The 19057-nt window shown below is 37.5% G+C and overlaps 1 protein-coding gene across 1 annotated transcript; it reads right to left on the bottom strand.

Annotated features, from left to right (window-relative positions):
- Nucleotides 1-15968: 15968 nt before the first annotated feature.
- LOC145098282 (uncharacterized) lies at nt 15969-18578 on the bottom strand. Its single transcript, XM_079035929.1, has one exon. It carries the CDS (start codon nt 18576-18578, stop codon nt 15969-15971), a length of 2610 nt encoding a protein of 869 aa, XP_078892055.1.
- Between the last annotated feature and the right edge of the window lie 479 nt (nt 18579-19057).

A 19057-nucleotide genomic window follows, 5' to 3' on the forward strand; every position in this document is an offset into this window, starting at 1 on the left:
TGATGGGATGGTTGGGGTAACTCAGGAGAAGGAGATTGATTTAGGGCAACTGGGGAAGAGGAAGTAGACTCATGGTCTTGATCGTCCATTTGAGCAGTTGGACGTTTCCATAGCTAGTGTTAGAGACCCGAGGGGCTGTGGTGGTTGCACAAAGGATGAAGGGGCACATGAGCATGTGCACAGTAGGTCTAAGTGTGGATGGTGCGGACAGAAGGGCCACCTTCGCCAAGAATGCACATTGGAGGTAGAATTGTGCCATCGTTGTCATCAACTTGGTCATATAACGGCATATTGCCCATACTTAGTGGTAGGGGCAGCTCAGGTTCCATCGTAGGTACCTCGGCAGGAAGAGGAGGTCAGGTTTCCAGTAGGTGCTATTGCGGGTATACTATCTTTTGCTTTCTTCTTGTTTATTGTCAGAACTTATATTGCTTGGGAATTTTGTATTGGTTTGGGTAAGCACTATCTCTATTTGGTTCTTTGCTATTGTCTAGGTTATATCATCAAGAATTGTTATATCTCATTTTGCATGGCAAGAGTCATTAGTGAGTTATATCTTGTTGAGTGGTTTCAGTTCGTTCGGTTGATGTTCCGAGGTTTATGATCAATTCATGGGTATTGTTTGCGAGGTTTATGATCATATTAGTTGGTTAGTTCTCTAATGAAGTTAGAGTTCAGTGGTATTAGCATTTGTTCTAGTATGAACGACAGTTATCCATGGAAGAAACTTTTCATGTGATTGATCATATTTTAGCCATGTTTGGCTAAACCCTAGTTTTCAGTTCTGCAAAGACAAGTACTTTTCATGTGATTGATCATTAGATATGGTTTTTGATTTGTGTTTCTATCTAGATTCTTTAGTTTTGTTCTTAATGAATGTTTGATTTTGATTCTTGTTAGTTTGATCACCTAGCTAGGGTTTTATCATTCCAGTTAATCAGTTACAAAATACGTAATTGTTCTTGTCAACTGGTAATAAGTAACAAGTAATAAATCGGTTCTGTGTTTGGGATTTGACTTTATTATAAACTGAAAAATCATATCTTTACATTTCCGAGCTTGTGAGAAGTATTGGGTATTGCTGGGAATTTTACAAAGAACTTAAAGCAATTTTTCTGATTTAATTAAGAGCTTGTTTAATTGAACAGTAAAAAGTTAGGGTTAATTGAAGAGCCTGTTTTGATTAACTAATTTAGGTAAAAGAGAAATTACTAGAGCTTGTTAGTTTTTCTCAGTACCAGCTTAGATAGGACGCATCTCTAATAATCAGATCTGGATCAGTTACATGATTAGGAAAGTCGCAGCAGAACTGAAATCATTTTTTTATATTGATTTTCGTTTAGTTTAATATCACTGTAGTTTTAGTTTTTAGTTTAATTCAAATCCCCCTTTTAATAATTTCTGTCTTGACTAGATTGTGCCTGATGCAAAAAGGCATTGACCATTAGGCTGTGTCCCTGAGGATTCGACCCTGCTTCCCTGTGCTATATTTTTAGTGCAAGCAGTAGTGATAATTTATTTGCTTAATACGTCCGCGACAACGTGTTAACAAATTGGCGCTGTTGCCGGGGACACGGTACTGCTAATTGTTTTATGCCAAAATCATTACGTTCAGGTAATCTAGTCTTCATGCTTGGTCGAGCCAACGACCTTAAAAAAGGGCGGCTTTCCGGGAGGCAACTCGATGAGTAGTTTTTAGTTTTTTATACTTTCAATAAAGAGATGATCGCAGTTCCATGCAAGCTTGGGGAAATCAGAGGATCGACAGAGTTGCTGAAATTCAAATTTTTCGTCAACATTCATCGTCAAAATCAGAATTTCTGCAATCTATCAGGTACATTCATTCCTAGCTGCATATTTTTGCTTTTATATTCTTTATTGAGCTGTTCATTCCTCTCTGAGCATTGAGGACAATGCATCATTTTAAGCTTGGGGAGGGGGTTAGTGTAAAATTTTACATTTTTGTTCAAAATTTTAATTTTTCAGTTTTTTTTAGTTAATTTTTTCTAAATTTTATTTTTTCATTTTATTTTCTGCATTGCATTTGCATATAAAAAATTCAAAAAATCCAAAGATATTTTATATTTCTGCATTCATAAATAAGTAAACAAAAACCCAAAAAGATTTTATTTCTAGTTATTTTTTATTTTTTGCATATCAAAATCAAAAAAAAAATTAAAAAATTTACATGAGATGAGGATATCTTTTTACATTTGATAGCTATGTTAAGATGAAGTGTGATAGTTACCAAAAATAACAGTCTCATTATAATCAATTTTAAGAATTATATTTTCAAGTGCTTTAAATGTTTTCAATATGAACCAACATAAGAGTCAGATAATTTTTACAGTGGAAGTGTGTGATGGAAACACGAACAGTGCTTTGAAAATAATTTCCTTGAATGCCTTAAAAAGAACCTAGATTGGATAACCTTATCATTCCTTGAAGTACTGAACCCTATAGTTTCTACGCCTTTTGAGGTTAGGAGGGAACTCTTGTTATACCCACAAAATAGTTATCATTTTTGAAGTATTGAAGATATGGAGGGCCTCAAAGTAAAATTCGCGCCCAATCAATATATTTATGTTAGAAATGATATATCAAGAAACTTGAAGAAATCTGAAATTCAAAGTCAAATCCATGTCAAGTTCAAGTCGAAATCAAGAACCAAGCAAGTTAAATCTGAAGAGTTGATCAAGACAAAAAAGATATGTGGTATAAGGAGATTGATCCCTCGATAGTGGAATCATAGGGGTAAGCTTGGATTTTCTGTCCATAATGGAGCTTACCGCGTTTATTGGACAAGTTCGGAAAAAAAAGGAGGGGTTGGTCAAGCTAAGTTTTTATAAACGATTTTTCGTGAAATTATTTTTAAAAATACACTGTTTTCACAAATTAAATTCGGCGTAAAAATTATTTGTTTAAGTTTGGTTTAACTTATTAAATATAATTATGAATCGTTAATATAAAGTATTGAGACTGTTGTCTAGGTAGTGATTTCGTTGGAGCTTCCTCGTTGTGAAATCTGATCATGTGAACAAAAAAAAAGAGTGAAGTACATTAGTTTAAGTTTTCATTTTATTTTATTTTAATTTATTTTTAGGTCATCTACATCTTTCTGTTTGTTTATAATGTTATATCCTTTTTCTTACTTGAGGGCAAGTAAGATTCAAGCTTGGGGAGATTTGTTAGATGTCATTTTATGCATCTTATAGGGTAGTTTTCATTAGCATTTAGGATCATATTTTGTACATTTTCATGTCATTTATTTAAATAATGTTCAGCTCATGTATTTCGTTAGAATTCCCGTACTGCTCTTGTTTTTATGTTGATTTCAGATAGTTCGAGTGGAGCAGTGCTTTGGGAGCAATTGGATGCGCGTTTGGAGCTTAAAATGGAGCTTGAAACTTATGGAGTATGTTGAGGAATGTTTGGAAGATGATTTGGTCAAGAAACATTCAATTGAATTGATCACACGAAGATAGAATATACAATATCAAAGTTAAAGGATGTTGCTGGCAGCTTTGACCCCTTGTCAGTGTTTTGACCATATCTCAAGAACCGTAACTCCGATTGACGCGATTCAAAATGATATCAAAAGTAGAAGAAATTTCGGACATCATAGGAATAACCTGCAATCGCAGGTTGTCTCCTTGCGATCACATGTGACCTTTTTGCGATCACAAGTTTGATCGCAGGTTGCCTTCGAGGTTCTTTTGTGCCCAAAATTCATCCGGAAGTGAAAACTCAAAACCTGCGATCGCAGGTTGTCTCCTTGCGATCGCAGGTTGGCCAAAAAGTGTCAAAGTAGCATCCTACTTCATTAAAACGGCATCAGATGCATTTATTTCAAAACCTGCGATCGCAGGTGCGCCGTTTTTGCTGCTAGACGTATAAAAAGACCCTGATAGCCTTCCAGTAACCTAAGTTGGCGATTCCAGAGGTATTAGACGACAAAAATATGATTTTGGAGGTGTTTCTTCTCTAATTTCATCAATTTCTGAAGATCTGAAGACTGTGGATCATCTCCTTCAAGTAGATTAGTAAGATTAGTTGTCTGATGTCTCTTTTTATCTGTTTTGATCATATTTTAGCCAGGTTTGGCAAAACCCTAGTTTTCAGTTCTGCAAAGACAAGTACTTTTCATGTGATTGATCATTAGATATGGTTTTTGATTTGTGTTTCTATCTAGATTCTTTAGTTTTGTTCTTAATGAATGTTTGATTTTGATTCTTGTTAGTTTGATCACCTAGCTAGGGTTTTATCATTCCAGTTAATCAGTTACAAAATACGTAATTGTTCTTGTCAACTGGTAATAAGTAACAAGTAATAAATCGGTTCTGTGTTTGGGATTTGACTTTATTATAAACTGAAAAATCATATCTTTATGCTTCCGAGCTTGTGAGAAGTATTGGGTATTGCTGGGAATTTTACAAAGAACTTAAAGCAAATTTTCTGATTTAATTAAGAGCTTGTTTAATTGAACAGTAAAAAGTTAGGGTTAATTGAAGAACCTGTTTTGATTAACTAATTTAGGTAAAAGAGAAATTACTAGAGCTTGTTATTTTTTCTCAGTACCAACTTAGATAGGACGCATCTCTAATAATCAGATCTATGTCAGTTACATGATTAGGAAAGTCGCAGCAGAACTGAAATTGTTTTTTACATTGACTTTCGTTTAGTTTAATATCACTGCACTTTTAGTTTTTAGTTTAATTCAAATCCCCCTTTTAATAATTTCTATCTTGACTAGATTGTGCCTGATGCAAAAAGGCATTGACCATTAGGCTGTGTCCCTGAGGATTCGACCCTGCTTCCCTGTGCTATATTTTTAGTGCAAGCAGCAGTGATAATTTATTTGCTTAATACGTCCGCGACAGCGTGTTAACAGTATTCTTCTGAATTTCAAGAGTTGGGTGATCGTCGAGATTGGCTAGTAATGGAATGCTAGTATTGGTAAGTGCATATCATAGTCAGTTCATGTATATGGAGATAAGATGGGTTGGGAATCCATCAAGCTTCATGGGCTATGAGAAATTCGATAAATCCAAGTGGGGGAGACTTGTTCAGAATTCTAGGAGCTAGATCGGGTGTGGAACTAGGGTAAGTTTCACATCCCAATCCGGAGGAAAGACTACCTTAGTGGCCGTTGGGATTGAAGTTGTGTAAGTTGGGAGTTCAGGAAACTTCCAATAGTTGGTCGGAATCTTCTTTGTTATATAAAGCTTGTGGATGGATCCATGTCTAGGGTTATGTTAGAGCCTCTTTGTATGTTCTTGTTTGATGAAGGCTTTGGGGTTCGAAGCATGACCCGATCACATGATTGGAATTCAGTCGGATGCGGGTTCGATTCAGGATAATTGGGGTTGAGATGGTTCGAATGTGGTAAGACCATGGGTGGTAACCATGGTTGGTTAAAAGTGTTGTAAGACTGCGATTGTATCATAGCATTCACCAGTTTGAGGTAGACTATCATTGAGGTGGTAATGGGTATAAAGGAGGATTAGTTTGTGACTTGGGCAAGACAGACAAGATTTTTGGAGAGCGTTTATCATTTCTAGGAAGAGGACCATTAGGGTCCGAGGCGGGGTCGGGCCTGTGTAGCTCTTGATGGGTGGGACTCGTAGGCATGGCACGCTCCATGGTATAGTTTAGATGGGACCTATGGGCAAGGCCCATGTGTATATGGAAATGCATGTGGGACCTGATAGATACCGTTGGATCGAGGTATTGGATTATGGTTTTGTAAGAATTGTTATCTGGTCACTAAGTGGTGCAGAGGGATGCTTAGGCTAGGGTAGCCTTGTCTATTGGACTCTTAGGAACCTGGTGCTCGGACCAGGTGTGAGATTGGCAGTCTCAGCGGTGGCGGAGGATCTTATATCCTGGTTTTGTAAAGGGATGTCGTGAATAAGAAGATTTCGGATGAAATGCAGGTCATTTTACCGTTAGTAGGCCTCATTCACGAAGCCGGTCTATAAGGGGGGTATAAGGTTGCTGCCTATAAAATGGTAGCTTAATGGGTGTCCACTCTCACCCACCGCTTCCTTGTTTGGTGGAGGGTCATTAGCCGAACAGGTAGGACAATAACTTAAAATTCTCATTACAGTATAATGATTATTATAAAGTAACTAAATGTTTTTATAAAATCCCAATCTTAGTTACTTTAGGAAAATGTGAATAAGGTGCTAACCCATGAAATTACACTTTGCACTTTGATTAAGTCGTTAGTGGAGCGTGTGTGGTTAACCGGCACACTAACTTGGACTTAACAAGGTAGGCAAAGGGTGAATTAAGGTTTTTCATAGGTCGGTGGAGAGCATGTGGTTAAACGGCACATCGATTGAGTGAAAAACATTAAGGGTACCGAGTAATTTGCATGGTTACTTCATACCGTGTTTTGTGATCCTCGGTATCCCTGTCATAAAACATGAAGGGCACACTCGAGATTGAAACGTGTCGTTGAAAAGTCCAATGAATCTCAAAAGAATCTAGGAGTTTCTAAAAACCAATTAAAAAAACCTAATAATTTATATTTCGTTTTTCTTGGTGGAAATTGGTGAATCGTCATTCACCTACCTTTCAAATATGTTGTAGCTTAGATTAAGGCATCCCTCTTCTAAGTTATGATATATTGTGATTGGATCCTAACCTTAATATTACATTTGGGTGTTTTATTAAGGACTATCCTTTTATCTAAACTAAACTTGTTTTCTTCTTTTCAGATGTCAACCAACAATGCTGCTTCTGGCTCAAACCCTACCGGCTCCTTCTCTCTCATGAACCTTTGTGGGAGAGTCATCTTTGATGGATCCAACTTTATGGATTGGATAATGAACATTAGGATGGTCACTCGGTATGAGGATAAAGAATATATCCTCGACATGGAGCTTAAGGTACCCGAGCCGTCTGCTTCTCTTGAGGAGGTCGCTGAATATGAGGCACATGAAAGAGATGCTACCAAAGTGGAATGCATCATGTAGGCCATTATGACAGCCAACCTCCAGAAGTCTTATGAGGACTACTATACTTTTGAGATGCACTAGGATTTGATGGACCGCTACCATCAGAGTGCTCATCAAGAGCGATATGAAATCATTTCCTCCATGATAACAACCCGAATGAAGGATGGTGAACCCATCACGGGCCACATGCAGAAAATGCAAAGGTATGTGGACCGTTTGCTGAAGCTAAATGTGAACTTCCCCGAGGAGTTAGCAATATATATCATTTTGCACTCCTTACCATCGTGTTATGAGAAATTCCATATGACATACCACATTAAAAAGGAGGAAGTTACCCTTAGCAAGCTTCAAGGACTCCTAAAGACCGCAAAAATAGGTTTTAAATGTAAGTCGGTTGTTACCACTACTACTCTTACTCCAAACTCCGCCCCTGTCCTTGCAATCGGGAAAGGTAGAGGGAAAAAAGGAAGAACCCTTCGAAGGGTACCAAGGGCAAGACCCTTGATGGCTCCTCTTTAAGTGGAACCAAGAAAGGTTTCGTCACTCCTTCTTCTAACCCAAAAGAGGCTGAATGCTTCTATTGCCATGAAAAGTTGCATTAGAAGCGGAACTGCCCAAAATTTGTTTGGTTGTCAAACCAACAAATAATGGGATAAAATATAACAATAAAACTCAAATCACTGCTACTTCATACACTAAAGATAGTATAGAGTAAGCATGGTCGATCCACAGAAATACGAGACTTCTTATTTAGCCATATTCTCACACATCATACAAACAATATTAAAATGGGGGATTATGTTTGTACTAGAATTAAAATTTATAAAGAAGTAAGATTGAAAACTAAATTCAGTAAAAGGAATACATATCTGATTTCGATTCCTACATATGTATTATGTTAAAAGATGTAATATAATTATGACTCATGTTTTATCTAGGTTGGTAATTTAGATATTAATAAACTCTCATATCTAAGTTGACAAAAGTATTTTATTCAAAACATGATCTTTAAATAAAAATTCCTTTAATTGATTCAATTCAAATAAGTTATTGCATCAAATCATTGAAGGACATTAAGTTCTTTAAACAATTACGAACAATGTTCAACATTCCTCTTAAGCTTGGGATTATGAACATTAACCTTTGATTACACTTATTTTGATTTAAATTCAACCAATTAAGTGTATGTTACTAACATCAAATCATAAAACATATAAGAATTTCATAATTCGATTAACTAGATTGAATGGAACCCTAGTTCACTGATCAAGTGAAAAAGAGAATCCATCAAACACATAATTAAGATCAAATCTAAGATTACTAGATATTAAACATAAGTCAAATGTAAATTACAACCTAATAACACATACTTAAGAGATCAGAATCAGAAATCAAATAGAAATCAGCCACACATGTCTAAGTTCAACTACAATTCAATAAGTTTAATCCTCAATTCAACTTACAAAGTGCAAATTAAAGTGTTTTCAAATGTTAATCCACTTCCAAAATCTCCCAAAATCACTTTCTTCTCTCCCAAAATACGACTTAACTTCTCCTCCAACTGGCTGTCCCTTTTTACAAATGATTCAACTGTTTTAAAACTGGCGACACGTTTTGTCACACCCCGAAACCGAAGGCGGAAACGTTCCGGGGCGGAGGACGTCATGTAAAGTATCACAACCAATGTACATAGCAAGCATAGTAAACACAAAACATTACATTACATAGGAATTTTTACATTTGTTTGAAAGCAAGGTAAGACATGTTTTATTTATACATCAGTACGAACAAAAGTAAAGACGAGACTTCTAAACGCTCCGTCTTCTCCAAAAGAACGTGGGATACCTGTCTAACAAGAACCTGAGAATACAAGCAGTTTTAAAAATATCCTCATAAAGCTGGTGAGTTCATAAGCGGTTTGTTTCTGGTGAAAGAATCAGTTTTCCTTTGGTTTCATGAAAAAGTTGTTATCCAAGAAAATCCCATATTTTCTTATAAGAGTAGTTTAGTTATCCATTGATTAAACAACCTAATTAAGTAAAGTTAAGTTATCCTAGGAAAAACCCTTATTTTCCTTAAAAGTTTGTGGTTGGTTGTCGATTCGGAATGAAGTGTACAAGTATCTACCATACTTGTAGCGTTTAAGTGAAGTGTTCTGAAAGCCTGGTTATCCTTGAAAAGTACATTAGTTTTAACACGTATATAAAACTAATAAGTAGGTTGTAAACTAATTTCCTAAGGGTATTAATTTACTAAGTTCTTTATTACTTAAAAGTAAATCTACATTATCTAAGTTACGAGTTTTATAACCATACGATAAACTAGATATGGCAAGAAGGCCAATATCATTTTATGACTTTTGTCACCCGTAGACCTACCGGTCCCACTGTAGCTAGCAGCAAGGTGCGGGGTAGTCAGCCCTGTATAGATCTATACACTCAAGTCACACTCTCCTTCTAAGAGATTCTGGTTACAGGGGCGTTCCTCCACTCACGTATCTCTGTGGAGTGTTTTAGAGGCCGTGTCTCCAATCTTAAGAATAACGACTTTACAAGTATTAATGCGGAAAAATCCTGTTTTACGAATGACATGAAATCCTTTGTGAAGTATAAAATATAACATTTTATAATGAGTTTCGCAATTAGTTTGAAAACTAACTCTGCAAGTTAAACGGTTGGTTAATACAGATTTCAATGTTAAAAGCATACTGAACATGTAACTATAACGTACGAATTAATAAGTTTAGAGTACAAGTTTCCATGTACTTTTGCTTGTATCCCCCCCCTGAAAACATGAAAAACACGGAAAATGGTGTAGGGGTATGAACTCACCAGACGAGAAATGTGACGGGTAGGATGCTAAGTATCAGTTTAAGGCTTGAACACGCGCGAGGTTCCTATGTGACATAAGGAGATACATAATTGTATCTAATTAGACTTTGAACTACTAATTAAGTAAGAAAATACACTCCGAGGCGCGAAAACACTTTATCTCAAGTGTTAGGAATGATCCGGGTCGCATCTAAATGTGTGTAGGGCCTAGATAAGGAGTTTACCCTTCGAGTGTAAACCCTTAGAGGTGTTTACGGTCCAATTACTATATCCCCATGATTTTACAGCCGTAAACTCATGGGTGTTGTGTTCTTGGATGTTTAAAGGTCTTACAATGCACAAGGGAAGGTTCTAAGGTTGAATCAAAGGCTTAGGAAGTGATCGAGACTTGAATTGACCTTGGAAAAGGGGTTTACTGTTCTTGAAGGACCCTTGGGGAGTTTACGGTTGTAAACACATGATTTTACAGCCGTAAACTCATGATTGTCCATTTTTCATGTGTTTTGGTGGTTGAAGGTTAAGCATGCAAAGTTCTAGACCCAAATCTAAGCCATACAAGGTGTTAAGGGCACTTAAACACCCCTTGGAGGTGTTTACGGTTTTGGGAGACCTTCCAAATCGTAAAATCAAGTGTTGCTCATTTGTGCATGTTTTGGTGCATCAGATGAAGGAATACAAGGTTCTAGGCACTCATGCAAGCTTTTGGAGGTGTTTAAGGGGCAATTTAACACCTTAAAAGGTGTTTATGGTCTATGAAGGAGTGTTTACGGTCCAAGAATGTTCTTGGGCCAAAAACTCATATTTTCTACTCAAATGACATGATTTTAGTGTTCTAAGCTCGTACATGCAAGTCCTTAAGCCTTTGTTAAACACTATAAAGGATTTGGAAGAGTTTGGGGGCTTCAAATCCCTTTTAAGGGAGTTTACGATTTTGGGAGGTCTTCCCAAACCGTAAACACAAGTTCTTGAGTATTTTGGATGATTTAAACATAGATTTGCATGCTTAAAAAGTTAGGATAGATCACTTACGATTTTGGAGCTTGAAAGGGGTGTTTTTGGATCAAAACTCGAGTTTTTAGAGAGAGAGTAGAGAGAGAAAGTTATGAGGAGGTGGGAAAAAACTCAAATGAAGGCCATTCATCCTTTATATAAGGCTTGAGTTTGTGACCAAGTAGGAATCCACCCAATACCGACGTTAAACGGGGTTTAAAATTTTACCCGATTTAATTGTCGTAACCCGACTTAGTTGTAACTAAAACTTTTCTAAATGAATGTCGAGGGTGTTTTAATCGTGTTTCTAATGTGTTCCGATGCTTATGAAGTCAAAATAAAAGTCCCATTTTAATTAAATTAATCCAAAAGTTAACGGAAAGTTCTAATAAAAATAAATTTTATTAACGAAAATGGGATACAGTGACAGAATAAATTTAGGGGTGTCACACGTTTACACGGCCCGTGTAAATTATAACTGACTATTTACACGGCCGTGTAAATACAAGAAGTAAATTGCTCATGAGTATGCGTGTACATGGCCCGTGTAAACTCCAAGCTTTCATTTACACGGCCGTCAATATCTCTGTAAAGTCAAAATCTTCAATTTCATCTTAACTTCCTCATCGATGCTCTAATGGTCCCGAAACTTCATCCACATCTTTTATTCATCATCTCAACTAATATTCTTCCTTCAAAAGTCCCTGAAATATCACAAAAGTGTGTGAATGGAATTGCATCATGAAAAATCCCGAAAAATATGCAAAATGCATGAGTTTAAACTTAAATGCAATGCACTTTTATGGATTAAAACTACAAAATGAATGCATGAAATGCACCTAACAAATCTCCCCAAGGTTGAACCTTTCTCGTCGTCAAGAAAGAACAAGAAAAATTTAAACCAAAGAAAATAAAATGAAAGAAGAAAATAAAATAAAAATCAAGTCTTTTTGAAATTTTATGCATGAAACTCAAACAAACATGATAAAGATCTTTCCAACCCAATTAACCTTGTTTTGTACCATAGTTGAGAATGTACCTGTCGTGCTTTGAGTCAACTTAATTTTAGTCTCAAAATATTATATAACAATAGAAATAAGACTTTAGCCACTCCCTAATGCAACTCAACAGAATCAAAGATCACCACACTTGTTTCTTCTCAATATCAACAAGTCAATTAATGGAACAAATTATGGTCTTATTCTCGTGAAATTGAATGTGATAAAACATGCTCAATCATCTTGGTTTCAAAAAACACATCAATGCCCGATTCCAGCTGTTTGTTGGTCAACAACATTCTTTTTCTGAAAAATATTTTCTAAAAATTCCCTAATATTTACCTAGATTGGTTACAAATTTCAAACCACTTACTCCAGTCAAAGTAATTAACTTTCAGTCCCAATTTCATAAGTTCAAATTCAAGTCCAAGGGAATCTTTTGGCAGCCAAATATTTTTCCTAGATATATTATTCAATAAAGATATAAACACAAATATATACAAACTTCCTAATTACATTTTCCTACAAATAAAGCTCATGGCTTTCTTTGAAATCCGTGTAACGTACTTCCAACCAACACATCTAGATCAAATGACCTTAGTGTTCTAGATTTAAAGAGATCCCTCGGGTTTACTTGCCCAAACCTCAAAGGCCACATATTAGCTTTATTTTGTTATTAAGTTCATCACTTTCTATGGAACCCGTGTAGCGAACTTTCAACCTAATCCGTCCCAAACAATTTTGCTTTTGGCGATTAGGTGTGGAACACCCTTCGGAGTTTACTTGTTCGAGTCCCAAATGTCACAGATTAACTTAATAACATTTTTTATTTTTATTTATTTATTTATTTTATTTATTTTTTATTTTTAGATAACACATAACGCTCTTATTAATTTATTTGTTTGGCCTGTTTCTTTATATTTTCATCCTTGACTTTTTTTCTATGGTGGGACATCTCACAGTCTATTACCGTGAGGGGCTTCTAGACATTTTTTCGGGGGACTAAAGTTAACATGCAAAGACCCGTAGGTATAGTTGGAAACTATGTCCCCAAGCAGGGTATATAAAAGGGAGTGAGTAGAAAGGACTTTTTAGAGCGCTGGAAGGCTTGGGACACTGAAATTTGTATTCTTTTTATGATTTTTTGAATTTGGCATTTTAAGTTCAATTGAGCATTTACTACTCATAAAACCAATCATATGTCCCAAAGAATTGACTCATACATGTTGTTATGCTCCAATGTTGATAAGCTTCTCACTTTCTGTTTTGCACAAGCAGCTTCGGGAGGTGTGTTTGTGTGCGATTAACTTGCTTTAAGATTTTTCAATAAAAAGAGCAAGCTAATCTCAAGGCATATGACTCACTTACCAGCTCAACTGTTTTGAAAAGATTCGGTTGCTTGGGATTGGATCAATTTTTTTTAGAGAATGCAATGCAAAAATTTAGATGTAAACAAAATGCAAAGAAAATAATAAAAATTTGAAAGAAAATCTTTTTGACTTTTGAAAAATTTTCTATGCAAAAAAATGAAAAAGAAAATAAAAAATAATGCAATATGTACAAAACTAAATGCAACCTACATGCAACGGGATTTATGCATGGATGGATGCCCCTCCCCAAGCTTAAAATATAGTATCGTCCTCGATGCTTGGAGAGAGGCGTAGCCGGTCTATTGAGGACCGAACGGTGGAGGTTATGGTGGGAACTGTGAAGGGTAATCAGTAGGATAAAATGAAGGCCACTGGGTTGGGATGATGATGGATGTTGCTGCTGTTGGGTGGGCAACACAAGTACTCGATGTATATCGCTCAACAAATGATGAATGTTGCGGTTATGCTGCTCTTGAGCCACCCATCGCTGATCCTGCTCAGCCCATCGCAACTCTTGTTGGGCCCAACGCTCTTCTTGAAGGTTACGGTAGTCGTGAAATTCAGAGGTGATTTCAGCAACTCCTGTGTAAATCTCTCCCACTTCCTGCTGGAGGCTCGTGTAATGATGATCTAAGCGTGCAAACTCGACCATGTAAAGGTTGTGTTCGGGAAAAGGAATAGGGCGAGACGAGCTGGAAGTACCTGCAGTTGCAGTTTAAGCAGGAGGAGTGGAAGTGGTGGTTGAAGGTCTACGGGCTGCAGTAACACCCAAGTTTGATTGGAGGTGCCAATTGGTAGAAGGGATGTCATTGGCCAAGGCTAATATCTTCTTATTTATGTTGTCGATGCGTAGATACTCTCTACCATCGACGGTCCAATGAACATCCCCATTGGGATGGCAGTGAAAGAGATGCATGATTTCAAAAACCTTAAGTGATAAACGAGTACTTCCCGGAATTATATTGGTTGGATTGTTGAGTAGATGGAGGCCAAGATGTTCAGCTATAATATATACCATGCCTCCACAATGAAGCTGACCACCATTGCTCAAGGCACTTCGGAGCATTTTCTGAACTACCCAACATCCGAAATGAGGGACTTCCTCGGGCTTGTTAATCATACACCATAAAACTTCTAATTCTTTTTTGTTCGCCTTGCTAATCTCTTCTTGAGGAAATAAGAGAGAAGCAATAATCCAGTGGGTGACCTTCAAAACCGGATGAATAATACTAGAAGCTTTTGTTGTGCCTGACTAAAACTCATATTCACAAGAGACACTTCTCCAAAACCTTTCACAGTCTTGCTCAAATACAACATTTTTTCTGCCCTTTGCTGTATATATATCCCTTTTTGCTTTAGGAGCACCAATGATATCACAAAGGGTATCAACATGTATTTGATGAGATTGATTGAGCAAACGGAAGGTGAGGATATGTGTCTGGTAATCAAAGGGAACTGAGGACAAGAGTTCCAACATTGGTGTTTGATAACTGACAAAATGGAGATTCAATAACCCTTCCCAACCAATGTTCTTGAAGAGCTTGTGGACACCTTTATAGATATGAAGGTCTTTGAGGGCTTGGATGCCCACAAATTTTTGTGCCCCTTTTACCCTTTGAATGAGAGTTGCATACAACATCTCTTGTTGATTGGACTAAAAAATAAGACCAAATTCATATGGGTTTTCCATGTGTTGTTGGTCTTGGTCATCACTGGTTTCTTGATCACCCATATGTGAGGTCCGAATTCTAGCCCTTTTCCACGGGAGGCCATTGTCCAATTGAATTCAACAAGGTTTGCACACAATGTAGGACAATTTGAACTCAAGAGCAAGCACAAAAACTAGCAATATCACCAAAATCACCCTAAAATCTAACTATATGCACAAGTAAAGAGTTTGGAACAATTATACCAATTTGTGCTTGAATATAGTGGTAGGGTGATGTCCAATGCTTCCCCAAGCTTTCCCTAAGCTTATCCTACAAGAAATTTCAAGCATTAGGTCGAGATTTGAATACCCAAAAATTCTAGGGTTTGCTCAAAACCCCCAAAATCGGCAATGAGAGGGATGAATTTGAGTTGCAAGACAAAGAGGATGAAGAAAAGAGAAGAATTTCATGCCTTGGAGCTTATTTTTGGAGCAAAATTGAGAAAGATGGAGTGTTTTTGAGGGTTTTTTCGAAGGGGGCAGTAGGGAGGAGAAAAACGCAGCTGGTGTGAAAAGAATGAGCTAGAAAAATCGAGTTTAACCTTAAAAATTACCCAGCTCTGTTTTTATGTTTACACGGCCCGTGTAAACTGAAAGGCAAAATTTACACGGCCGTGTAAATCAAACGTCTGATCTGTGCTGGTTTGGCCGTTTACACGGCCCGTGTAAACCGTAAGTATACATTTACACGGTCGTGTAAACTTCTGTAAAGACCAAAAAACATTGATTTTTTCACTTTTTGGAATTGTGATCCGCCAATCCCACTACTGCCCGGAAAATGATTTTTTTTACCCTCTTTAAACATGAAAAACAATTTGGAAACTTGAAAACAAAGAAAATATGATGGAAAAACAAGGAATGACAAAAATACCCTCGGGTTGCCTCCCGGTTAGCCGCCCCTTTTTAAATTCGTTGGCTTGACTTTTCCTCCTTAATGTGCTTCAGTCTTGATACGTGGTCCTCTCCAACACATCAACATCCTTGCCACCTCCTTCTTGACATGTATATTCTTGAAGGGATCCGGTGGAGTTTTTGCTCCTGAATCTTGTGCTTGTTCCACCGGTGGAAGGATTTTGACTTTGGTGGATGGCTTGGGTTTTATATCATCACTCCTCACACTTCTTGTCATCAATAAACTCCAAACTCTCCAACACCTCATTGTCCATATCGACCTCCTTTGCAAGCTCTTTGGCTTTGTCCCTGTCTAGTTTTCCTTGCAAAACTAACTCTAGAAATTCACTGTTAGACAAACTTAAACCCTTTTTAGTTGAGGGCTCGATCAAATTCACAAGATTGACGGATTGAAGCTCGGAAGGAACCTTTTTTTCTTCATGAACATTGAAGTTGATAACTTGACCATCAAATTCCATACTTAAAGTTCCATTGTAGACATCAATTTTTGTTTTGGAAGTTTTAAGAAAAGGTCTACCCAAAAGTATGGAACTTGAACTTGGAGAGTCATCATCTCCCATATCTAAGACATAAAAATCAGACGGGAAGATAAATTCATCGACTTGCACTAACACGTCCTCTAGTACACCCTTTGGGTGTACCAAAGACCGGTCGGCAAGTTGGATGATCACACCGGTTTTGCTCAATGTTCCTACGCCAATTGATTTGAAAAGTGAATATGGTAGGACATTTACGGATGCACCTAGATCGAGCATGGCTCGGGGTACATGAAGATTCCCCAATTTGCAAGGCACGGTAAAGACACCGGGATCCTTGCACTTCGGGGGCATCCTCTTTTGCAAAACCGCGGATACATGTTCTCTAACTGTTACGACTTGATTTCCTTTTAATTTCTTTTTAGATAAACAAAGATCCTTAAGGAGCCTTGCATATCTAGGTACCTGCTTGATGGCCTCAAGGAATGAAATGTTGATTTGAACTCTTTTGAATATTTGCATTATCTCACTCTCCTCCCGTTCTTTCTTCGTGCTCTTTAATCTTTCAGGAAATAGAGCAGGTGTGGCTTTAGACTCAATGATGAAGGGCTTCTTTTTGATTGTTTTCTCTTCCTTCTTCTGCTCTTTTGTTGCCTCTTCGACCACTATTTCTTCTTCCTTTTGATCAACCGACACTTTTGGACCATCATAGCTCTTTCCGCCCCTCAATGTGATGGCACACACGTTGTGCCTTGGGTTTGTTTCAGTTTGTGCAGGTAACTTTCCTTGAGATTCTAGTTTGCTTACGGAAGTAGCAAGCTGTGAAACTTGTTTCTCTAAGTTCTTTATGCTTGCTTTTGTCTCTTGTTGGAAAGTTTGTGTACTAGTTGCCAAACTCTTCACTATGTCCTCTAAGGACATACTTGATGAACCTGATTGTTGAGGAGGGTGTTGTGGTTGCCTTGGCTGAAAGTTTTGTGGTGGAAAAGGTGGTCTTTGTTGGTATTGATGTGGTTGACTTGGTTGATAATTTGCCTGTTGATGTCCTCCCCAACCTTGATTGTTACTCCATCTTTGATCACCTCGTGGCTGCTCATATCCCCTTTGATTAGACCCAAGAAGACCTCCCATGGCTTTTGCTTCTTCATAATCTTCCACTTGAAGTTGAGGGCACATGTCAGTTGGATGCCCCACTTGAGTACAAATACCGCATGGGCGGGGGGTGGGCTGCACACATTTGTCTTTGGCTAGCATCATAACCACTTTCGTAAGCTCGGACAATTGAGCTTCAATTTGAGGAGTTTGGACCTCCTTTACACCTCGGGGTGCATCCGTGTACCATTCTTCATCACGGCTTGAATGTTTGGAATCTTCAGCTATGTTCTTGATTAGATTGCGGATTTCAGTAGGAGTCTTGTCGGGTAAAGAACCGCCACTGGAGGCATTAAGAAGCCTTCTTTCCATTGGATTCATTCCTTCAATGAAATATTGGAAAAGCTGATATTCGGTAATTCCATGCTTTGGGCATCGAGCATAAAGTTTCTTGAATCGCTCCCAATATGTGTGAAAAGCTTCTCTCTTGTGCCGCTTGACTCCAATGATTTCCCTCTGTAGGGCTGAAGCTTTCATCTCGAGAAAGCACTTATCCAAAAATAACCTTGCAAGATCTACCCAAGTAGTTACCGTCCCCGGTGGGAGGTCATAAATCCAGTCTTTGGCTGCATCTTGCACCGTAAAGGGGAATGCCCTAAGCTTGATTTGCTCCTCCGTGACATTGTGTGGTTTCATACCCACACATACTACATGGAACTTGGTAAGGAACTTGTGAGGATCTTCATTCTCCAAACCTCTAAAAGTTGGGAGTAAGTGGATAAGCCCGGATTTTAGTTCAAGGTTTGTGGCAGCTGGATATGTGATACAAAGAGGTTGTTGAGTAACCTCTTGTCTTGACCATTGGCAAAGGGTTTGTTCGGGTGGTGGGTTTGGAGGACCTTGATTCCCTCCAGGGTTGTCTGTCATGGCTTGAGAAGTGGGTGATGTTTCTGTAGATGAAGTGTTTAGGATATTATGAACATGTGAAGAGGGTGGAGTGGTATTTATGGTTGAGGTTGGTTGTGGTGAGAGTGATGGGCTTTCTATTTCTGAGGCTGATACACTTGAGAGGAGTATGTCCTCCCAAATGTTAATGACCGGGGGAGTAGATGATGAAGAAGTACCGGAAATCGGTTGCCTCTTACGAAGCTTGGCTTGCTTCCTTAACTTCTTTGCAGTCCTTTCTATCTCTGAGTCAATTGGCAATGGTGTACCTGTACGGAAAGATCTAGGCATAAACAATTAGTAACACCGTGTCCCCGGCAACGACGGCAATTTGTTTGGCTGTCAAACCAACAAATAATGGGATAAAATATAACAATAAAACTCAAATCACTGCTACTTCATACACTAAAGATAGTATAGAGTAAGCAGGGTTGATCCATAGGAATACGAGACTTCTTATTTAGCCATACTCTCACACATCATACAAACAATATTAAAATGGGTGATTATGTTTGAACTAGAATTAAAATTCATAAATAAGTAAGATTGAAAACTAAATTCAATAAAAGAAATACATTTCTGATTCTGATTCCTACATATGTATTATGTTAAAAGATGTAATATAATTATGACTCATGTTTTATCTAGGTTGGTAATTTAGATATTAATAAACTCTAATATCTAAGTTGAAAAAAGTATTTTATTCAAAACATGTTCTTTAAATAAAAATTCCTTTAATTGATTCAATTCAAATAAGTTCTTGCATCAAA

This window comes from Lactuca serriola, chromosome 4, assembly GCF_051521515.1.
Source record: "Lactuca serriola cultivar US96UC23 chromosome 4, Lser_US96UC23_V15, whole genome shotgun sequence".
NCBI classification, from domain to species: domain Eukaryota; kingdom Viridiplantae; phylum Streptophyta; class Magnoliopsida; order Asterales; family Asteraceae; genus Lactuca; species Lactuca serriola.